Source organism: Piliocolobus tephrosceles, chromosome 2, assembly GCF_002776525.5.
Source record: "Piliocolobus tephrosceles isolate RC106 chromosome 2, ASM277652v3, whole genome shotgun sequence".
NCBI lineage: Eukaryota > Metazoa > Chordata > Mammalia > Primates > Cercopithecidae > Piliocolobus > Piliocolobus tephrosceles.
Genome location: NC_045435.1, coordinates 172,485,046 through 172,509,201, shown reverse-complemented (window position 1 = coordinate 172,509,201; position 24,156 = coordinate 172,485,046). Strand labels below are relative to the sequence as shown.

At 38.8% G+C, this 24,156-nt stretch overlaps 2 protein-coding genes and 1 pseudogene across 9 annotated transcripts in view; 1 reads left to right on the top strand and 2 right to left on the bottom strand.

Moving 5' to 3' along the window:
• Positions 1-627: 627 nt before the first annotated feature.
• Positions 628-5,577, bottom strand: LOC111544757 (annotated as a pseudogene).
• A 6,812-nt stretch (positions 5,578-12,389) lies between these two features.
• Positions 12,390-18,649, top strand: PFN2 (profilin 2). 2 transcript variants are annotated; one of them, XM_023215416.1, is made up of 3 exons: positions 12,390-12,842; positions 15,004-15,196; positions 16,968-18,649. In XM_023215416.1, the coding sequence occupies exons 1-3, from the start codon at positions 12,711-12,713 to the stop codon at positions 17,063-17,065; spliced, it is 423 nt and encodes a 140-aa protein (XP_023071184.1). In that variant the 5' UTR covers positions 12,390-12,710; the 3' UTR covers positions 17,066-18,649. The 2 variants fall into 2 exon arrangements, with proteins under 2 accessions (XP_023071184.1, XP_023071185.1); XM_023215417.2 differs by having other exon boundaries at positions 12,608-12,842; positions 17,291-18,649.
• A 2,987-nt stretch (positions 18,650-21,636) lies between these two features.
• Positions 21,637-24,156, bottom strand: part of RNF13 (ring finger protein 13) — a 182,875-nt gene continuing 180,355 nt past the window's right edge. For all 7 annotated transcript variants that reach the window (XM_023215411.1, XM_026449834.1, XM_026449836.1 and 4 more), the window contains 2 exons: positions 23,616-23,696; positions 21,637-23,033 (listed from right to left, as the gene is read on the bottom strand). In XM_023215411.1, the coding sequence (XP_023071179.1) occupies positions 22,669-23,033; positions 23,616-23,696 (446 nt within the window). In that variant the 3' untranslated portion in view covers positions 21,637-22,668. The remainder of the gene's footprint in view (positions 23,034-23,615; positions 23,697-24,156) is intronic.

The window sequence follows — 24,156 nt, the reverse complement described above, 5'->3', positions numbered from 1 at the left end:
TAGGAGGTGGAGGTTGCAGTGAGCCGAGATCACGCCACTGCACTACAGCCTGGGCGACAGAGTGAGATGCCATCTCAAACAAACAAACAGACAAAAAAAGGTATTTAGAAATAAAGATCTAAGTGCTATGTGTACTTGTTACTACTTGAGTGTCATTGCTTCAGCTTCTGTTAGTGAACAGAGGTAGGAGATATATGTATGTATACTAACCCATGTATCTACAATACCTGTATTTATGCTCATATATCTGTATACATATTAATATAAGTTCATGCTGATAACTGTGACTCTAATCCAGCACCACAGGGGTCATTCTAACCTGTCACTCTTGCTTATTTGTAACTTCTTTCTCATGTCAGTGAGAAACCTGGCTCTCATTATTTACAATATATTTTCTTATTCAATTTTTATTACTTTTATTTTTTGTTATTTAGTTTTTATTTCATGATCATAAATGTAACTCTGTAATACAGCTAGACATGGAAGGGAATAAGAAAAAGATGGAACCTAAAGAATAGCAGAGATAGTACAAAGTACATAATCTGTGAGCAAATGGGTTGGAGGGGTGCTCTCCTGAGCTACAGAAGCAATTCTCTTGTGGTTAGCATAAAACACTATTCAAATTTATTAGCGTTTTCCACAGTCAGAAATGATCTTCTTGCTGGTCTTGCCATTCCTGGACCCAAAGCACTCCATGGCTTCCACCTTATTTATGCCCTCTTTCACTTTGCCGAAGGCGACATGCTTGCCTTCCAACCACTCGGTCTTAGCAGTGCAAATGAAAAAATGGGAAACATTTGTGTTGAGTACAGTATTTGTCATGGACAAGATGCCAGAACCTGTACACTTCAGGATGACGCTCTCATCATCAGATTTCTCCCCGCAGGCGGACTTTCTACCAGTGCCACTATGGCATGTGAAATCACCACCCAGACACATAAATCCTGGAATAAAACTGTGAAAGCAAGAACTCTTAATAACCAAATTCTTTCTCTCCAGTGCTCAGAGTATGAAAATTTTCTGCTGTCTTTGTGTTAATAGCTTTGTCTGCAAACGGATCTAAGGAAATGTGGCCCAGGGGCTCGCCATTGACAGTGATGTCAAAGAGCACGGTGGGGTCGACTATGGCTGACGTCAGGGGCTCTGGGCAGTGACAGTGTTTGCAAAGCACTTATTCAATTTTTATATACATGTGTGTTAGGTTGATTGGTGATCCTCAAAAATATATGCTCATGTCTTAACCACTGGAAGCTGTGAATGTAACCTTATTTAGAAAAGGGGCCTTCACAGACATAATCAAGGATCTCAAGATTTATTTACATTAGATTATCCCAGTAGGCCCTAAATCCAATGGCAAGTATCCTTATAAGAGACACGCAGAGAAGAGAAACATAGAGGCAAGAGGAGAAGGCCAGGTAAAGACAGGGACTGTAGTGAAGCAGCCACAAGTCAAGGAACACCTGAAGTCACCAGGAGCTGGAAGATACAAAGGATTCTCCCCCAGGGACTTCAGAGATACCATGGCTCTGACAACACCTTGATTTTGGACTTCCGGTTTTCAGAACTATGAAAGATTAAATTTCTCTGGCTTCATGCCACCAAGTCTGTGGTAATTTGTTACAGCAGCCTTAGAAAACACAACATGTAAAAGAGCTTCAGAATTGCTAACTATGCACCTATGAGAAACAAATTTACCAACCAGAGTGTAGCGTTTATATACAGTTTTGTCTGCCTTGTCATATCAAGTCGAAATATTGCATTTCAAAGCTTCTTAGGTCAGCTCTATCAGTAGGTGCTCTTTTGTGGTAGGGGTGGTCTGGTTTCTTTCATTAAGCATGATTTTGAGGTTCACTGTTGTTGGATGTATCAGATGTGTTATTTTTATTGTTGAATAATATTCCGTTATATGAATATACCACAATTTTCTAATCCATACCTCTGATGATGGACATTTGGGTTTTTTTGCCAGTTCGGAGTTATTACAAATAAAGCTGCTAAAACCATTTTTGTCCAACTCTTTGTGTAAACATGTGATTTAAAGTTCCATGATAAATGCTTAAGAGTACAATAGCTCAGTCATATGGTGAGTTTGTGTTTAAAATGTTAAGAAACTGCCAAGTTGTTTTCCAAAAGGCTGTACCATATTTTACATTCCCATTATGAGTGTATGACAGTTTGTCGTATAAAGAAATAAATTAAAAACTTTTTGATAAGGTCCAATTTATCATTTTTTCTTTTGTGATTCATGCTTTCTGTGTCCTAATTAAGAGTTCTTTGCCTAATTCAAGGTCACAAAGACTTCTTCATTTTCTTCTAGAAATATTATAATTTTAGCCCTTACATTTAAGTTAGGATCCCCTTTGAGTTAATTTTTTGCAGAGAGTGAGATGTAAGGGTAGAGGTTCATTTTTTTGCACAGATGTCCAGTTGTTCCAGCACTATTTTTTGAAAAAATTATCTTCTCCCACACACACTTAATTACCTTGACATCCATTTGAAAAAGTGATTGACCATACATAGATCTATTCCTGGAGTCTCTCTTCTGGCCTATTGACCTATATGTTTATCCTTGTGCCAATATTACATATACTGTAGACTTGATAGCCAATAGTAAATATCCTCCAGTTCTGTTGTTCTTCAAGAAACATTTTCTTGGTTATTCTTGGTCCTTTGCATTTCTGTATGAATTTTATTAACAGTTTGCCAATTTTTTATTTCTCTCTGTCTCTGTCTCTCACTCACTGTCTCTCATACAGACACACACACATGCATACACACCTAACTGTTGGGATTTCAAAATTTCTCATTTTAATTATGACAAAAATACAGAAAATTGTACCAGTTATAGGTATATAGCTTGATGAATTTCCACAGAGTTAACACATCCATATAAATAGCCTGGAGATCAAGAAACAGTACTATAACACTACTCCAGGGTACCTTTCAAATAATCCACCCAAAGGATACACTTTATCTGACATTTTTTAACTGTATGTTTGTGAATTTCATTCATATGTTGAAAATAGTTACCATTATGTTTATTCTCACTGCTGTATAATATTCCATTGCATGAATATAACATTTATTATCCATCCTGTTTTTGATAGGAATTTGGGTGTTTCCCATTTGGAGTTACTATGAATTGTGCTGTGAACATTCTTGTAGTCCCTTAGGGAAGACACGGAAGCATTTTTACTTGGATATATATCTAGGAGTGGAACTGTAAAGTCTTAGGTTTGTGTATGTTCAGTTATAGTAGACACCGCAAACATCATCTAAAATTATTGTACTATTTTACGCTCCTAATAGCAATCAGTGTATGTGTTGTTCTGATTGGTAACACGTGGTATTTTCTTTTTCATTTTTGCCATTCTAATAGGTAAATAGTGATATTGCACTGTGGTTAAACTTCAATTGTGGTAAAATACACATAACAAAACTTACCATCTTAACCATTTTAAAGTGTACAGATCAGTAGAATGAATTCTATTCACATTATTGTGCTACCGTTACCATCGTCCACATATAAAACTCTTTTCATCTTCTTGAACTGAAACTCTGTACCCATTAAACAATAATTCACTTCCTCCTCCCTCCAGGCCTGGTACCTCCATTCTATTTACTCTCTCTAGGATTTTAACTATTCTAAGTATCTCATATAAGTGGAATCATACAATATTTGTCTTTTAGTGACTGATTCATTTCACTAAGCATAATGCCCTCAAGGTTTATCCGTGTCTTAGCATGTGTCAGAATTTTCTTCTTTTTTAAGGCTAAATAACATTCCATTGTACGTATATACCACCACTCGTTTATCCATCTGTCATGGACACTTGGGTTACTTCTACCTTTTGGCTATCGGAAATAATGCTGCTGTGAACATGGGTGTCCACATCTGTTTGAGTTCTTGCTTTCACTTCTTTTGTTTATATACCGAGAAATGAAACTTCTGGATCATATGGCAATTGTATTTTTAATTTTTTGAGGAACCACCTTACTATTTTCCATATTGTACCATTTTACATTCCCACCAAGAGTGCACAAGGATTCCAATTTCTCCACATCCTTACCAACACTTATTATTATTCTTATTATTTATAATAGCCATCCTAATGGGTATAAGACGGTGCAAAAGATAATTTGTTTTTTCCTGGTGACTAATGCAGTTGAACATCTTCTCCTGTGGTTATTGGCCTCTTTTGCAAATTTTCCATTCAAGCCTTTGCCCACTTTTCTTACAAGTTGTCACCCTTTTTCTATTGTCCTGTAGTTTATTTGCATATCTTGAATGAGTACTGAATTAGTCTGTTCTCACATTGCTATAAAGAACTACCTGAGACTGAGTAATTCATACAGAAGAGGTTTAATTGACTCACAGTTCCACAGTCTGTACAGGAGGCATGGCTGGGGAGGCCTCAGGAAATTTACAATTATGGCAGAATGTGAAGGAGAAGCAGGCACAGTCTTCACATGGCGGAGCAGGAGAGAGAGTGAGCGAAGAGGGAAGTGGTACACACTTTCAAACAACCCGATCTCATGAGAACTCTATCATAAGAAAAGCAAGGCAGGGAGTCCACCCCATGATTCAGTCACTTTCCACAAGGCCCCGCCCCTGACATGTGATGATTACAATTCAACGTGAGATTTGGGTGGGGACACAGAGCCAAACCACATCAAGTACTTTGTCAGATGAATGTGTTGCAAATATCTTCTCTCATTCTGTGGGCTGCTTTTTCTAGTGGAAGGGGGAATCAGTGGCTTATGCTGTCTCTATGATTTTGAAAATCAAACTTCAGTTCTATCCGTTCCTTAAGGTCTCACAGTACTTGGGTCTTTTCTATGAAACATTGTTTTATTAGTTTCCTATAACTCCAGCCTCCATTAATTTTCACCGTCTCTGCCCTTCTAGAGTGTTTACCATCTGATTTTGTGATCTAATGGTAATATAATTAGTTCATATCCTTGTTTGCCTCTCACATAACTCTACAGCCAGACCACATTGCTTACGTGCTTTGCATGCGTTACTTTCCTGCCTGACTTTAAATCAGAGGGCAAGGACTTTTTTAAACAAATATTATCCTTAATACATACCAACAAGTACAGCTGTAGCAAGAGCTACAATACTTGTTATATGTAACAAGAGCTACAATACTTGTTATATGTAATACTTGTTATATGTAACAAGAGCGAGAGCTCAATACTTGCTATATGATTTGAAAAATGTTAATATTACCAGGAATAGCTACTATCCACTAAAAGAACTGATAGTAAATAAATAGTTCCAATTAAATATTTTGTTCAAGAGGTCTTTAAAACAGAGCCACATAAGTCATCAAGTGAGTCTAACCTCTACAACATAAAGGAATCGTATTGAAACTGTTTCACTTTAACCTTGCTGGATTCTATTTGGAATTTCAGTTATTAACAGTCCTGCATACCACCTTCATCATCTACTTCATCTTGTTACTCACTTACTTCTAAAAATACTTACTTTTGACCTCAGGTTGGTAAAATTAGCCTACTCTCATGTTTGTTTATGCTTTTGTTCTGCTGCTGGTCTCTTTGGTAAATGTACATCTATTCGTATTATGAGTTTGGGTCAGCCTGAAATGGTAAAGTGGGATAAGGCGTCAACATGATCTTTGACAGTCTTATTATGTGCATAATTAGCTACCTAATATAAATTTCTCAATAAGAATGGGGGTGCTGTAGGTGGTGGTGACGAAGTTTACATTCTTTGAAAATCAAATGATTTAGACATCTATATATTTGACATTCACTTTTAAAATGCTTGTAAATGGAACACAGCCATTGCTCAATTTACACTTTCCTTTTAGTTCTCTATCAGTATGTTTGTGAACCCAGAAAGAATTTTTCCCCGAAGTGATATCTGAGTTTCACTGGGTAAAAACAAAAGATTTAAAAAGCCTCATTTAATACTTTTTTGGGGGAGACAGCTACTTAATTAAATTTTATTATTTGTCCTCTGGGACTGAGATGAAGAAAAATTAGACATGTAATCTCTTTCGGGGGTGTTTTGATGGATTGCCTGCATTTCTCTCACATATCAGATAACAAGACGGCCAGTGTTTTTATAGGCTTTGTGCCTTTACCCTTGGAATTCTACAAAAAACATCTCTCAAGTTCATGTGTAACTTGGAATGAAATGCTCCACATGTGCTTCCGGAATTCTCTTTTCTGCATCAAATCAGAAAAAATGAGTCATGACTCATATGGAATTTTCTATCAGCTAATGTGATATTTAGGGAGGTACACGAAATCCTTGAAGCCTCTAGGGCACTATTTAATGTATTATTGCAAAAAAAAAAAATCAGTAGAGCAATTTTCTATGATACGGCTAATTCAGTCATTATTACAATAGGGATGCAATAGATGTAAAGCATTTCCTCAAGAGCTTAACTCATTATGGAAAAGCAAAACTGGATAAATTAGAATGCTTAGAGACCTGAGGTGGGATAGCAAAATGGATATTCTGGTTAGAGCAGGGTCTGGTTGCACTTAACAGAGGCTGATTACAGTACTTTAACCAAGTAAAGAGTTTGTTTACCCAATGTCACAAGAGTCTGGGGGTAGGAAATGCATGGATAGTGAAGGCCCTTGAGAGAATAGGCCCCTTTCCCCTCCTGCTGCACAATGCTCAGCACTTAGGAATGACTGCTCCACTTTACACTGAATCACAATCTGGACAAGAGAAAAGACAGGTTAAAAAGTAGAAAGCTTATGCCAGCTGAGCAGTCCTTTATAGAAAGATACAGGTATCAACAAAAAAATAGCTGTCCATGAAGTAGCTTTTGATCTAGTTTACTGGCCAATGGACTAGATGACCACCCTAGCTGGAAGGGTATTTACGGAGGTATTTTAAATTATTTACTATTATCTCAAGCAAATTCAAGATTCTGTTAGCAAGGAAGAAGAGTACACACTGGATAGGGAAATCAGCAATGTCTATCACATTTGATTAACCAAATTAAGTGGCACACTTCATATTTTAAATCTTGTCATCAGACATTTAAAAGAATGTATTTCATCCATTTCCACACAATTCAGAGTTCACCACCACACAGATCATAAAGAAGTTTTCTTTTGGTTATTGTTTCTCAAGTTACCTGACATTTCAATAAGAAATGATAACTTATGATACAACCACTTGATGGACTACTGCACAGTCATTAACAATGAAAAATACGTAGCAAAAGATTTGCACAAGCACTTCACAAAAAAGTATCTGAATGACTAACATGAAAAAGATGCTCACCTTTGTCATTGGAAATATGCAAATTAAAGCCATAATTAAAGACCATAATACACCTAGCAAAATGTTTAAAATTAAAAAGACACAGAATATCAAGTGTTGGTGCATATGTGGAGGAACTGAAATCCTCATACAGAAAGTATTAGAAAAATATTCAAAATACCCTTTTCCCGCCAAATAAAGAGAAACAAATCTTGAGCAGAAAGCAGAGCTGAAGTCTGTATGTAACCAGGAAAAATGGGGTTAGTCTGAGTGCAGATGCTAGTGGCAGCTATGTGAGGAGCTGAATCAGATACTCCTGCATTTAGGGGGCACCACAGAAAGGGTTAAAATGCGCCCAGGTTGCTAGCACCCTGGACATATAGTAGAAGCAGATACAAACTGTTTTTGAAGAAAAGTATCCACACTTTCTAGGCCATTAAATTTCCCACATATTAAGATCAATGAAATAATTCACAATCTTTAAGATCACCGAGCATACAAGGAGGCAAGCCACTATGGGTGAGATAGATTAAAAACAACACAAAACTTGTTTATATATTGGAATGGTTTCATTGGGCAAAAACAAAAGATTTTAAAAGCCTCATTTAATACTGAGTACTGAGATACAGAGTACAGAATAAGTAGGTAAAAAACGTTTAAAGAAATGAAGCATGGAACCACAAAGATGGGGAAGAAATACCAGAGTATCAGGAATAACTGGGAAGATATGCATAACAATAAAATGGAACTTCTAAAATGAAAAATAGACTTAAAAATTAAAAAAGTCTCAATGTATGGAGTTTAACAACAGATGAAACATACTTGAACAGTGATCTGGAATACATAGCTGAGGAAATTACCCAAAATAGAGCATAGAGAGTAGTAAGAAGATGAAAAAGATGAAAGAAGCTAAGAGATACGGAGAACAGAAGAGGAAACAGAAACATGAATTCTGAACTCTAAGACAGTAACGAGAACTGAGAAAAAGGAATTAATTGAAGAGACAGTGACTGAGAATTTTACAGAAGTGATATAAATCTATTTTCCTAAGTAGAATAAAATAAACCCAAAAGTAGACACATCATAGTGAAACTGTAGAAGAGCAAACACAAAAAGGTTCCAAACTAGCCAGAGGAAAAGAGACAAATCATCCATATGATACAACAGCAATGACAAAAACCAAAATGAAATCGAATAACATCTTCCAAGTGTCCATTTTGCATTGTAGATCGAACCCATTGTTAGAGGATGAAAGTGATATAAATACATTTTCAGATAAACAGTTTCTCACCAAGAGACCTCTATTAAAGGAACTTCTAAAAGATGTACTTTAGAAATAAAGAAAAATGATCATAGAATGATCTGAGATATAAAAAGGAATAGTAAAATACAAACATGTAAGTACATATATATACACACATACATAAATAAACATCTGTGTAAGATAGTCTGGAGAGAGGTGTGCAGATTTAAAACATTCTAAGGTTTTTGGATTGTCTAGGGGTAGTGTTTAAGATATTTAACTTAAAACTTTATTGTATTAAATACGCAAGGCAAAAATTTAAGGGTAACACTAAGAGAATAGAAATTGTTAGCATAAATCTGAAAAAAATATGGAAGAATAAGACACACATGCCCCACGTATTTTTCAAAGGCAAGGAAGAAAAAAGCAGAGAAAAAAAATGAGACTAATAAAATTAGTTCAAACAAGTCCACATATATGTCAATAATTACAATGAATGTAAATGGTGGAATGAACTTGCCAATTAAAGGTTATACTGCCATATTGGATAAAAAACCAAAATCCAGCTGTGTGAAGTTTATGAGACACAAATAAAAAGGACAGAGAACGGTTGAAAGAGAGGTGGGGGAGAGAAAAGTTATATAAGGTAAACACCAATGAAAAGAGAGCTGGGATGTTTAATATTTGACAAAAATTTTAAGACAAAAAGCAGTATTGGTGATAAAGAGGATAACTACTAAATAATAAAGAATAAATTCATCAGAAAGGAAAAATATAAAAATTTAAATTTCCATTTTCCTAATAGCCTCAAAATATAAAAAGCAAAAATTCATAGAATTTCAGGGTAAAATGGCCAAATGCGGAATTATAAGTCCTCCTTGTTCTTTACTGTAAAAATCATAAATAAAAGAGTGAATACATTCAAAAGATATTTGTATTAGCTTGTGGGATTAAGGATTTTTCTCCATTTTCTAAACTTTATTGCTGTGATATTGCTTTTATAATTAATATACTTTTTTTCAGAAATGAAGTATGCAGGTGAAATTTTTAGATAACAGAGGGTTAATTATAGTTTTACTAAATTTGGGGGTAATTACAGTCTATAGTTTTAGATCCTGTCCCCAGTGATCATCAGGTTGTGTACATTTTAAAGATAATTTCTTGTTTGAGTTTTGCTAAAATTTCAAATGACTTTTACATGGATTCAAGTGGTTCAGACACCACTGGACTTACACATTAAAGAATGTGGTTTACTACACAGTTTCTGCTTTACTCAATGAGAATAAAATACTTCTGGAAAGAATGCATAATAATGCACTCCAAACTTGAATATGCTACTGATTGTTAATGGCTACATTATTCTGGCTATTTGTATCAACAACATAGCAACAACTTTTCTAGACTTCTGCCCAGATATTACAATTATTATCCTAGGCATTACTCTCAGAAAAGTAGAGAAAGATGCAAATGGAAAATAAAGCAGCATTCAAGGAAGCTGGCTCTAAAGAAAACAAGCACAGGTGGCAGGGCATGGTGGCTCATGCCTGTAATCCCAGCACTTTAGGAGGCCAAGGCAGGCGAATCACGAGGTCAGGAGTTCGTCTCGAACTGGCCAACATGGTGAAACCCCATCTCTACCAAAAATGCAAAAAATTAGCTGGGCGTAGTGGCGAGCGTCTGTAATCCCAGCTACTCGGAGGCTGAGGCAGGAGAATCGCTTAAACCCAGGAGGCGGAGGTTGCAGTGAGCCACGATCAGGCCACTGCACTCCAGCCCTGGCGACTGGAGTGTCATCTCAGAAAACAAACCAACCAACAAAAAAGCACAGGTTACTTTATCACAGTATTGAAAACGGAGACAGCAAATGGACTCTCTTTGAATACATAACCTAAAAACTGAAACTGTAAAATTTAATCTATTATACAGAATTTTTTTTCAGTTGTTTAAATTTTACTGTTTGCAATTCTAGAAAAATAACATCATGTTGGAAAAGTAAGCAGTAATTTAAAATGAATTATATTTTGAAAAATATAGAAAAATGACAGGAATTCTAAATTTTGTGAATATTTTACCCAAGAAATGTGTTTTAGAATCTTTTGAGATTTGCATTCGAAAATATTGTTGGTCCAATTCTTTCACTGTTTAAAGCCAACAATAAAAGAATAGGAAAAGAATGTAGTTATTTCCAACTCTGGGCTATAATAATAAGATAATAACGTCTAGAAATTATACTTTAAAACCTTCAGAGTAAATTAATAAAAATTCAACATACTTCAAGTTATCATCACTTTATTTTTTCTATCATTACCTTTTTGTTTACTGTTTCAATTTATTGAATTATACATACAATGAAGAGTACAATAAATGTACATACAGCTTTATGAATTCTCACATAGTGAGCCTGTGTTACAAGTAATCTATTATTAACTTTTAAGATGATACAGTGCTATGATCGAAGGACTAAAATGATCAACATCACCATAAAAGGCAGTTATAAACAAGAACAATTAAGTGTAATTAAATCAGGTGGGAGGCACACTTAGAAAAATGAAACAATTTTTGGCTCACATTTTACACCACACAGGTATTCTGTATCTTTAGAACATGAGAAAAATACATATTCTCAGTCTGATGGGTCTCCGACTTGGGGGTTCTTTTACTGTACTTTTTTCTCTCTAGTAGCCGAACATTTTAAAGGAATCAGCAGAAAAAACATCAAACTTCAGAACCAATTAGACTTTTAAAAGCAACGTTCTTGCCCTTTCCAGAGATACATTCCTTAATCCTCCTACAAATCATGACCTTACACGATAACTTTAAGGGTGAACATCAACGTATCTACATTTTGGTGCTTGCTTTTCCTAAGTGGCAGATAGTTTCTATTAACCTAAAATTGAAGTCCTTGTTGGGGGACCCCTAATTCCATGTCTAGTCCTAGTGCCCAGAGGCTACCAAAGACTATACGAATAGCTTCTCAGGCACTCCACCCACCGTTTACCTTGTTAATGCAAATCTTGCCCAGACCTGGGTCCCGAAATTATTTTACCCTGCAGAGCAGAAATGTTATGGTGTTCACTCAGTGAACTCGTCCCTAGTTTTTAATCTTTGTATTTTCTGCGTATACTTCGAGCCCCAGTAACTTTCCCAGTTTCAAGAAACAGTGTAACACAGGTCGCTATTTATTTTGTTCGGAATTTACGAGCCATTTAAGCACACACGTGATTAGCAACACTAAGGGGGCTCTTCCAGGCAAAGAATCCACAGAATGAGAGGCCCTTGGTACCCAAATGAAGCAACAATGAAAGATCGGCGAAGTTCAGCAAGGTGCCTGAGCGCCACGGGCGCCTGCTCTGATTTCAGGTTGCTGGCGCGCGCCCGCGGGTCTGCCTTTATGGGCGAGACGCAAAAGGGGTCCAGGAAAGAGGGTGCCCTTAGGGGCTCGGAGATTAGCTTGGGCGACCCTGCCACCACCCGCCCCCACCACAAAGAAGAGGAAACGCTCCGCATCCCGTCGCCAGGGCAACTCTGCAACCCGACACCAAGGCTCAAGATTCCGCATCCTGGGCAGCGGACACAGAAGAAAAGCACATCGCGGCCAGGCCGCGGGGCTCCAAGGCGTCCCTGCGGCTGCTGTTCCTAGGGTGCCGAGAGCGACGGGGCCACCCTCTCCGCCGGCCCGGGGTCCGCAGATCGGCCATCCGCCGCAACGCCACCGCGCCCGCCCGACGCCTGCCGCACGTGGCGGCCGTGATTGTCCCGGAGCGGTATCCCTCCGCGCCCCCGCCTCAGTCTCCCCCCGCCCTTCCCGGGACCCTCCGTGCCAGGGCGCCGCGGAAGGATCGCACGCACGCGCGCGCACGCCCCGCCGCATCCCCGGAGAACGGAGGGCGCTGCGGTAAGGAGCAACCGCCGCCACCACCGGCACAGCCGCTCCGCAGCCTCCCGCCGCTGGTTAGTCAGCCCCGCGGCTGCGGGCGGCCAGGTGGCCGGGCGCGCTCTGAGGTTCGTCCCTCATCGCTGAACCCGCGTCCTCCCTCCGCAGCTCCTCGGGGAGGGGGGCGGTCGGTGCCTGCGCAGAGCCGCCTCCTCCCCGCCCCCGCCCCGCCTTCCCCCGCGCCGCCGCCGCCGCCCGCTACCGCCGCCGCCGCCGCCGCCGCCGCCGCCGCGCTTGCTGCTCCTCGCCGTCCGCGCTGCAGTGCGAAGGGCTCGAAGATGGCCGGTTGGCAGAGCTACGTGGATAACCTGATGTGCGATGGCTGCTGCCAGGAGGCCGCCATTGTCGGCTACTGCGACGCCAAATACGTCTGGGCAGCCACGGCCGGGGGCGTCTTTCAGAGCATTACGGTGAGGACCAGTGGCGGCCGGGACCCTGGTCCCTGCACCGGAGTGGGGTCGGCGGGCCGCGAGGGCGCCGCAGCGCGGGGCCGGAACACCAAGGGCCCAGCCCGCAGGTGTGCTAGGCAGCGGGTGCCGAGGATGCGGCTGCCGGGCGGGCTGGGAGGCCGAGGCCCGGGGACGCCCCCTCACCCGGGGCTGCGCTGACAGGCGGGGGCGGCGGCCGGACTCCTCGCTGGCTCTCGCCGGGCGCCCCCGGCGTTCCCAGCGTGGGTCCAGGTGCCCGGGTTGGGGGAGGGGGCACGCACCGGCCAGGGCAAGGGGAGGGGTTCCTTTTTTCCTCCTAGTGCGGTTCCCCTAGGTTCTCTTGAAGCCCTGAGGTTTGCTATGCACGTCCTGGGGTGGAAGCGGGGGTCGGGGATCCGGGCTGGGGAGCGCGGGTCCCGGGTAGAGGTCCCCAGGCTTCCTGGCCGCCTCTTGCTCCGCGGACAGCGAGCCGCCCGCGCCTCCGGCTGTGGGAGGCGGCGGCCCCGACCCGGCCCCCGGGATTCTCGAAGCGACTTTGCGTAGGTTTGCCGATGTCCAGGCCTCTAGGGCTTGCGAGAGATGTACGCCGACCGCGTAGGTGGATTCGTGAATCTCGACTTCATCTGTAGCTCTATAGGTTGTTTTTTTTTTTTTTTTAATTCTCCAAGATGGCGAACTGCCATTGATTTTTCTCCTTCTCATATGGAGATTCATCGATATACGGTTATCCCCAGTTACGCAACATAGCTCAAAAAAAGGGATGCTTTTCGGGGGCTTTCAATTATCTGCGAAGACCAGGAGCACACTTCACTTCTCCAAGTCCCTCCCTCTTTAGTGGTGGCAGTAAAGGAACTAATGCAGTTTTATGCTTCACATTGCCTGATTTTCTTGAGACTTGATGGTTTTGAGTTGGTTGCAGTATGTTTGGGGAGTATTTGTCACTAAGCCTCCAGCTTATTGTTTTGTCTGTTTCTTTCTGCCCAAGGCTGTGTCTAAAATTATGATAATTGTGTTGAATACGAGACCATTCCTTTAATTTCTTAGCACCACGCTCCCTTCCCATTAAACACCAAAATTCAGGTTCCCTATTACGGGTGCTAATTATTTTCTTACCACTTAACGTGGTTTAAAGTCTAACTTTAGAACTCAGTCCTTGATGCTAGTACTTTAAGGTCTCGTATACCCGCAGTGGACTACAATTCTTGTAGGGAATTGGCATCTGGTCATCAACTTTTTTCCTGCAGTCCTCTTGTCTTTGTGTGTGAGTTCCCGCTGTCTGACTAGGAAGATTGCGGGAGTGTGCTTGGAAATGGCTGGGGCCTGCTATGACTCTGCAGTTCTGATGGGGGCGACGCCTTCCTTCTTATTCATGGAATGTTAGAATGCACGTTTTCTCCTTTCCGGTTCTGGTGGCTACCTCAGTTTCTTTCCCAATCTCCCTCCATTTTCTGTTTTACTGTTGCCTACCGCAGTGCTGTAGACAGAATCCACTTTGCGTTTGCCCGGAAAGAAAACTGATTACTGAGATGGGAGGGGAAGGGAAGTTGGAAAGAAACAGGAGTCGTGGCTAGAAAAATAGGAGGGAAATATGAATTTGGAAAAGCACTGATGTCCAGGGATTGAAGTCCATATCATCAGATATATTTCTAGTTATTCCAAGCAGAGAAGTGAACAAATCAAAGAACAGGCTTTATTTTGGGAGACTTTGAAGCAACTTGAAATGTGATGAAACATGATTTACTGTAATGGGACTGAATATGATAGACCAGCTGTGTTCAAAGAGTTGATAGCTGAATTTTTACCATTATGTGAACACTTTCAGGCACCAGCTGACTTAATACAGTTTATAAATAACTCTTTAAGTTTGCACTTTGTCTAGTGTCAACTATCAACTATTTAGAGTTTCTTTGTATAGACTGGTCTTGGTTAAGAGACGACACCGTTAACTGAAATCAAATCAACTGATGTAAAAGATGTGATTATATAGGATTAAGTAATTATTAAGAAAAGACTGAATCTTGGTTTTACGTTAGTGAAATGTGGCTGTCTGGCGTAGCACACAGCCTTTCCTGTTAACATCAAGCCCTAAAAGGAATTAACTACAACTTCATTTTTTTTTTTTTTTCTTTCTGGTGGGGGACAGCCAATAGAAATAGATATGATTGTAGGAAAAGACCGGGAAGGTTTCTTTACCAACGGTTTGACTCTTGGCGCGAAGAAATGCTCAGTGATCAGAGATAGTCTATACGTCGATGGTGACTGCACAATGGACATCCGGACAAAGAGTCAAGGTGGGGAGCCAACATACAATGTTGCTGTCGGCAGAGCTGGTAGAGGTAAGTAAGGCGTTCTTTTGGTTAAAAGTTGCATGCCACATTACAACTTATTAAGCAGTTTCTTTTAACATTTTGAATAAAAGTTAGTCCATAATGGCTATTAAGGTGGTTTTTGTGAACTGCCCAGCACTATGGAGAAGCACTGCTTTAGTTTTACCTACACTACAGCATCTGCAACCTGCCCTCTTAGATCCTGATTTTGTTCTAAGGTAGAATATTCGTATCAACTCACTTTCACCTTTTTAAACTTAAAAGTCTCTTAAACTGCTTGGCATGTCAAATGACAATCCTGTGGTGGTTCAGATTGTTAAATTGTTGGAATCACTTGGTTATTTTAGTCCTTTGCAGTTTGTGTTTGACCTTTGGATCTCTTTTCTTTTTTTTCTTGCTTGTATTCTAACCATTTCACTACTCAGCATAAAGAAGTAAAAATTAACATCAGTTCATTTTTCAGTTAGGAACTTTGCTGGGGAAAAGATAATTACATGAGGATCTTGGAGTAGGTTGTCCATTCACTGAAATAGTTTCAAAAATTGTGTGTCTGAGACTTAGATTTGAAAAGTAGGAAATTACATTTCATTTGTGTACTTGGTCCAAAAATTCAGGTGTCTCCAGACTGTTGTCAGCATTATAGAAACTCTTAATTGTACTAAGTCTCCCTACTTTTTCAAAATAAACTTTTGAAATTGAGGTATATTATGACATCTGATTGATTTACAAATACATTTAAATGGGTTAACGCATACGAATATTTTGTAAATATAGAGTGCTTCTGTAGCTTCACATAGCTGACTTGGCACATCTAATTTTAATAACAGCTCTACCATGTGAGGGGACTTGAAGCTGCCCTGAGTTGTAATTTAATGCTGTGGCTCTACCAGCTCCCTGTGATTATCCTAAAAGTTACGCGTAATTCTGGTGTGAGTTGATGTTTATAAGTATTTATAAGAAAATTAGATGACTTTGAAATAGTGACAAATCTCTTTAAACCCATTAGGTGCGCTATATGCTAAAAAGAAGCGTCAAGCACAAGACAAAAAACCAGAATATTTTATACTCTACAGCACTACTGACATCTAGTGGTAGTGAATATAAAATTTGACATACACATATATTTTGGGTTATAGACCTTTGAATTGCATCATACAAGAACGATTAGAAATCGTAAACCTATTTCTTTTAGACGCAATTAAAAACAAGGCTAGTACAGTGAAGTTATCAGTAAGCAAACACCTTAAATAATTTAATTTGGCCTTTTCTGAATGATACTGAGGATGCTACTTAAAATTTGATCTTCATTTTCCTTTGGAAATAATAGATACATTTAGCCTCACTGGTGAAACGTAATAGTTTAAACTTGTCAAGCATGTTAAAATTTGGGGAGAGTTTGTAAGTAAAAAACTCCCTAAGTTTATTAAGTTTATATGTTTGGGGCAAGTAATAACATGTACTTGACATAAGCCAGAATTTTTTTGCCCTAAAATAGAAGACAAATGATCACTTTTTTTTTTTTCCTGTAGTGTAAAGATAGTTGTATAGAACTTTTGCTTGCATTGATTGGGCTTCCAAGATGCATTCAAGTTTACTGTTTTCTGTTTAGTATATTACTAGTTTGAAAGTTCTTTTTGGAAACCTACTTGATTTCAGTGCTTGGCAGTTCATGGAAAACTAACTTAATGTTAACTTATTAATCAGGGTTCTGTCTGCTAAAACTTATGTGACTTTCTTGATTAACACTTCTTTTGAAACACTTTTCTTCTTTCTCTTTCAGTCTTGGTCTTTGTAATGGGAAAAGAAGGGGTCCATGGAGGCGGATTGAATAAGAAGGCATACTCAATGGCAAAATACTTGAGAGACTCTGGGTTCTAGCTGCTAGGCAGACTGTTAAGTATTAGGGGAAAATTGCTCTTAAACTTTCCTAGCTGTAAGCTTAAGTCTTAATTCTGGAAATTTTATTAGCAATGCAGGGTGATGGGGTATGAACCTGTGTCTCCTTTGTATCCCTCTGTTGGTGGGGAAAGATGTCTTTCTTTCTGCCCTCCCCCCCCCCAAATAATTCTGTTCACTTTTGTTTTGTTTCCTTGTGTACTCCAGCATTGGTTATAGTCATGGGAAAGGAAGGTGTCCACGGAGGCACACTTAACAAGAAAGCATATGAACTCGCTTTATACCTGAGGAGGTCTGATGTGTAAGCAGCCTCTCCCCATCTACCTAGCAACTGTCTTCATCAACAACCCTAATTATGGTCACAATGCTACCAAACTATAGATGGTAGCTAATTTTTCTTTACCTATTTTCTAATGTCATGATTCCTGTTTGCCCAATGGATCATTTGTATGTTAACCACTGTATGTAACCAACCCTTATCTGGCAACATAATTGCAGCACAATAATGATTTGCATGATACCTTGAAATTGGGGGGAGGGGGCATGCCAAGTTGGGCATCACTTTGTCTTAGCAATTATGGGATATTGATTACTAAAATAAGTTAATATTAAGCAAGGTGCCGGTTGTACAATCTCTGATCAATGTCTTTTCAGCACTTTGAGCATTTACTTGGCTCATTTAGTCTTCCTTTTGTAGCGCATGGTTGGGAGGAAAAAGTGCATGCATCTTTCCTTCACTCTTCTCTTTTTCCCACCCCACCTCCCTTCGCACATAGGCATTTGGTTTGCTTCCATCTTTTTTTATGCAGTGCCTGTTTTTTTAACCAATTAATATCCCTTTTGTTGATGAGCTATTGAGAGCTGCAGTAGTTTGCTTTTAGTATTGTTGTTGCACTTGAGACAAACCTTTATTCATAGTGTCTACAGGACATATGAAGAGTGCAATGGCAAAACAAGAGCAAAAAGCACTTCCTCCCATGACCTTACAGTAACCATACTGATTGACTCCCCAGGGACATTCCATCATTGCAATAGCTCAGATTTTTATTCCTGTCTTTTTCTTTGCACACCAGCTCTACTCTTTAGTAAAATTGTAAAAGGCTGCCATTATGGACATTAGGTATCCCAACATAACCATCTGGAGTGTGTCCAGTTTGTTCTTCATAGGACCAATTTTTATTTGCAGCTTGAGTTTTTATATGAAGTTGCATTATTGTGGACTTGGCTGTCTTGTGATGAATTTTTTTCATATGTATTCTGTGCCATACTATTGTTAAAATGAACTGTTGCTATTGTGAGATGGATTTTAACCAACCTATTAAGGGTTTCTTTCGAATGGCACTACTTTAGGGACATTCTAGTATTTGCTTCTATTGTTTGGGCCTTGTGGATAATGTACAGATTTAAAAACAAATCTTGTTGCTGATTTGTCCATTTCTTTCCCTGCACTTTGTTACATCTGGGATACAGTCTAACTCATCTGATTTAATATGCATTTAAAAAAATGCCATAACTATTAAACACCTTGTTTACAGACAGATGAAATAAATTTATTCCAACCAAATACTCTAGGCTCCTGTTGTTTATATAAATTGTTGGCTTACTGTTAAAAGCTGATTTTTGACAAAGTGGGAATACACAGAATAGGCCAAAGTCTGCTGCAAGCATAAATTTTTTTTTTTTTTTTTTTTTTTTTTTTTTTTTTTTTTTTTGAGACGGAGTCTCACTCTGTCACCCAGGCTGGAATGCAGTGGCACAATTTCAGCTCACTGCAAGCTCCGCCTCCCGGGTTCACGCCATTCTCCTGCCTCAGCCTCCCGAGTAGCTGGGACTAGAGGCCACACCGCCACGCCGGCTAATTTTTTGTATTTTTAGTAGAGACGGGGTTTCACCGTGTTAGCCAGGATGGCCTTGAACTCCTGACCTCGTGATCTGCCCGCCTCAGCCTCCCAAAGTGCTGGGATTACAGGCGTGAGCCACCACGCCTGGCCACAAGCATGAAACTTTAACAACATTCAGGTGATGGCCGACTTCAAGTAATATTACAGATAAAGTTAGTGCCTGGGAATTTCTTTTTAATGGGCTTTGATCTGTTACACATAGCTTTTAGTCATTTCAGGCTCATCTTCAGGCGTATGTGAGAAGCAACTGTCATCTGCTAGAAAATGAGTATTTTCCTTTTCTTGCTGGTTTCTAGATGTGCAATCTAATAAACAGTAAAGGGAGTACCAAGAAGGGTTTCTGCACTGTTGTGGATTTTTCTGTGTTGAAATGTCGTATAGTCAGACTTTAGATTTGGAGGCTGTGTTGGCAGGCTGAAGTCAGCCAGTTGGGGCCCTCCTACATGAGAGCAGAAGACATTCCTTAGGCAGCATATAAGGTAATTGGGATGCTTTTGCACTTTTTGGGTTTGTAGTGACATGTTGACCATGGCTATGTAATAGATTTAATTCCAGAGGCCATAAAATCCCTGATATGTATTGAAGTTTGGTAAATATGTAAATTTAGGGCTATTTAGATAAATCATTATTACCAACAACTGTCAAGCAGATGCTTATAGCCAGGGGTGCTCAAAAGTTAGTGGGTTTCAATAAAACTGGGGAGCTGGTTATAAGGCAGATTATGGACTCTGGGGTTCCATCCTGGAGATGGAGAGTCCATAAGCCCAGGAATCCCTTTTCAGAAACAATCACTGGGTCAGTCTGATTCATTTTAAGTGGCGTTTATGCTACCTTTTGAGAAACAATGGGTTAGGGAATAGGAATTAATCTGTCTTATACCATGCATAATGAAAGTTTTCTTTGGTTGTCAGGCATTGGTTGTGAGTATGGTTGTACATACACAGGGATGTAAAAGTATGGAAGATAAAGGATCTGGGGCTATTTTGGTAGTTGGACATAACCTAGAAATTGTAAAACTCTAATAAAAACCTGGTATCAGTTTCTTGACCTGTTAAGGCCAAAAGATTGGGCAAATAAAATTTGGTGGTTGAGTTGTGATGATTTGAGATTTTACAATAATACACATTCACACTTCACTTGTAAAGAACTATTAGGGTAACCAATTACAGAAAGCAGTGACCAAAATTCTGAAACTGTTAATGAATTAATCTGTAAGTAGGTGAGGGGGCAGTGTGTATGTGTGTGTGTTCAGAGAGAGGAGGTTGGGGTAGAAGGTGGTAAAGGGTGACTATATCACTAAAATAGTATATAATGAAACTATTCATTGGCCCTCCACCCACAATTTCATTAGAAAAATACTTAGGGAAATATATACAGGTGTACTTTGCTTTGTACTTAGTTCTAAGAATTTCACATATGGAAATGAAGCTATAGAAATTTGTATACCAGAATGTCCATCACACTGCATTACTTAAGCCATCCAAACTTGGAAAACATCTACAAGGTTCAGCTTTTTAAGGGGTATGGTTTGAATAAATGATTTTAAGTCCATAGGACAAAATAGTCATTGAAGAATGACATGAGAATGCTTACCAATGAATGTTAATGAGAATATAAACGTTACATGACAGTGCACATACATACAGTATTAATATACATGTATTTTACATGTGTATTTCTGAAGGCAGTATAGTTTCCAGGTGACTATATTTTGATTTCTAGTGTTTTAATGTTACTTTTGTAATCAAGAAACTTTTAAATGTTTTTTAAATAGAAATTGGATTTTAATTGCACCTACTGTCCTATTCAAAAAGCTATACCATGAAATTACAGAACATTTCAAGTGAACTGTTACCTAGTAACAGTCCTAGCCAGTGCTGCTAAATAAGACACTTTGTAGATTTTTTTTTTTAACATAAAATTAAAGTAATAATTTGGAATTTCAAAAAACAAATTTTTTTTTTTTCCATAAAAACTCCTAACATAAAGGAACTAGGTCCTTGTTCTAAACTTTGGATTAAAGACTAAGGGAAGGTTTGATGTTTTTATTTAATAATTAATTATTTTGAAGACTATTACTTATTGCACATTTATGTGCCAGATACTGAGCTCAACGTTTTGTCCTCACACCCTCACTTAGGTTAAATGAAAATTATGCAAATGACCAAGCAGGTTTAAAAAGGTTAGGGCCATACAATATGTCCAGTTCCAAACTTTGTTTAACTACTGTGGTAACCTTTGATGTCCTGTTTCTCAGGCCTGTGGTTCTTTAATTTTTTATAAAAAAAAAGGGGGAAGAGGGATGAGGTATCAGATAGCTGATGTTGAATTCAACTGTTTATTTTCCAAAGTAGAAATACCTATTTTTTCCTGATTATGAACATTTTTTAAAAGGCAATTCGGAAAGTGAAATTTTCCCTCGATACACCATAATCTACAACAGGGTACCAAAATGTACACTGTTTATTTTTGGAATAATTTTGGCAGCAGTCTAAACTTTTTGGGAGATTACCTAACTGCATGTGAATGGTCAGTTACTTTGTATAAAATTCTAAGGTGATGTGATTTCTCTGACCTCAATCATTATCCCTCTATAGGATATATATATAAATAAGACTAATATGGTAAGTAAATGGTAGAACAGACATTTACTGGATCTTAAAGTGGAAAACATGTTTATTAACATTCAAACTCCCCTCATACAAGGCCATATAAAAATCCTTAGCATTTTGATTATACATTAGTCTACATTTTCTACATAGTTACAATGATGTATAATATAATTTAGCTTTTCATAATACAGTGTTTTAATACATCATTAGTTCTGTTAAACATAAGTCACTTACTTTCAAATCCAATGCTTGAACAATTTCCTCTGTACATAGTTTAGCAGGGCTAATTAGCATAAGATGCTGTTTATTAAGAGGTATATGATCTGAGTATTAACAGTTGCTGAAGTTTGGTATTTTTATGCAGCATTTTCTTTTTGCTTTGATAACACCACAAAACCCTTAAGGACACTGAAAATAAGTTCAGAAACATAAGCTGCTGAATCAGATCTCTACATAACACTATAGTAATTAAAACGTTAAAAAAAAAAAAAGTGTTGAAATCTGCACTAGTATAGACCGCTCCTGTCAGGATAAGACTGCTTTGGAACAGAAAGGGAAAATACAGCTTTGAGTTTCTTTGTGCTGACAGGAGGAGGAAAGGCTGAGTTACCTTGTTGCCTCTCCCTAATGATTGGCAGGTCAGGTAAATGCCAGAACATATTCCAACTCAACAACTCTAGGTAACTTTATGGAGGTGGAAGCTGGGTTAGTTCATGCTAGGTGGCTGCAGCACTGACCTCATGTATAAAACACAAAACATTTAAATACTGTGATCTAGGTCTTAATTGCAAGCTATACTGAGGATTTTTTTTTTTTTTTAATATTTTGGCTATACTTTCATTCCAAAAGAAGAGCTGAATTGATGCTTGAGTTACAGCACCAGTCTATTATTAGTGAATGAAGTACACTCTTGCAGATAAATACCAGATCAAAAGTCCTGTTTCAGTAATTTGATTAAACTGTAGAATACTAAAAATAAGTTATTTCTACAGAAATCGTTGAAGGGAGCAAAAAATCAAATTACAGTATATTACCTAAACATTTTAAAGGGAAATAAACCATCTTCTGAAAGTCAAACAGTATTTGCTATGTTGTAATCCCGTTCACCATTAGGCTGCAGCTGGACCACGACATCATGTTCATTAATTTCATTTTCTGCATCACTACTGTCGGTATCTTCATTGTCATCTTCCTCATAGTCTGAAGATTCTGTCATGTTCTGATGTGAGCGGGATTCCGACAAAGCCCCAAATGACTGGGCACTGACAGAAGCTAAAGGTCTAAGTAAAGGGGTATGTTCTGTCACTTCATTTTCTTCTTGACTACTATCTGTGTCAGAGTCTGAATCACCTTGAGAAGGAACAACTTTTTGCTTGCACACTGGACAGGTTTTTTTGGTTTTAGTTAGCCAAGGGTCTACACACTTGCAGTGATAAGCTGTTGAAGCAAAATATACATCTTTAATTAGTATGCTGTGGTTGATACTTTTATATTTAATCTCTTGCCATATTCAGTTTTCTGTATGTATGATGTAGGGACGGGAAGAAAGTTTATAAATTCTTTTTTTTGAGACAGAGTCTGGCTCTGTCTCCCAGGCTGGAGTGCAGTGGTGCGATCTCCATTCACTGCAAGCTCTGCCTCCCAGATTCATGCCATTTTCCTGCCTCAGCCTCCCGAGCAGCTGGACTACAGGCACCCGCCACCACGCCCAGCTAATTTTTTGTATTTTTAGTAGAGACGGGGTTTCACTGATAGCCAGGATGGTCTTGATCTCCTGACCTCGTGATCCGCCTGCCTCAGCCTCCCAAAGTGCTGGGATTACGGGCATGAGCCACTGTAACCGGCCTGAAAGTTTATACATTTTTAATAATACACCTCCATCCTTGAATGAGACCACTAACTAGTACAGGGCCTGGCTTACGGTGTGCCAATCACTATTTTCCATCTCTTCCCCTGGAATATGGAACCTAAATATAAATTACTATATGTAAATTCAAAGCAGTATGTAATTACTCATACCATGGGAACAGGGAAGGATTCTGAGTTTGTCTCCATCTTCATACTCATCCAAACAAATGGCACATACATCATACTCATCTCCTGAAAACAGAAAATACGTAGAGAACTATTTTTTCGCCTTTCAAACTTTTCAAGTTAGTCCTCAGTTATTGCCTTTTGATGTATTTATCTTTGAATGATGCCTTTTGGCATCACACTCGAGGATCTGCTTATCCAAGTCGCAGGACCTGAAGTTTCAATTTAAGTAATTCACATTTTACCTAAACTAGATAGTTCAAAATGGATGACAAATTTGTTTACATTGATTATCTTTGTAAAATATTTTAATAAGAATCATAATTACATCAGTGTTTTACCTAACCAAATGCTAGTTTTGAAATATTTAATGCCAGAAAAATTTCACTACTAAAATTTTCAAACTCAGTCTTAAATAAAAATGGAAATATGAGAACATACTCAAATGTTTAACTATATTAGCAAATAAAAACAGATTCGAAATGAGTCACACTGGGCTTCAAATCTCCAACATTTACCATGTTCT

What these genes read in the sequence shown, in the direction of transcription:
- PFN2 (XM_023215416.1), top strand. Translation starts at nt 12,711, where the DNA reads ATGGCCGGTTGGCAGAGCTACGTGGATAACCTGATGTGCGATGGCTGC. An exon ending in GCGTCTTTCAGAGCATTACG is followed by an intron (nt 12,843 to 15,003) that starts GTGAGGACCAGT and finishes GGTGGGGGACAG; the next exon opens with CCAATAGAAATAGATATGAT. An exon ending in TGTCGGCAGAGCTGGTAGAG is followed by an intron (nt 15,197 to 16,967) that starts GTAAGTAAGGCG and finishes TTTCTCTTTCAG; the next exon opens with TCTTGGTCTTTGTAATGGGA.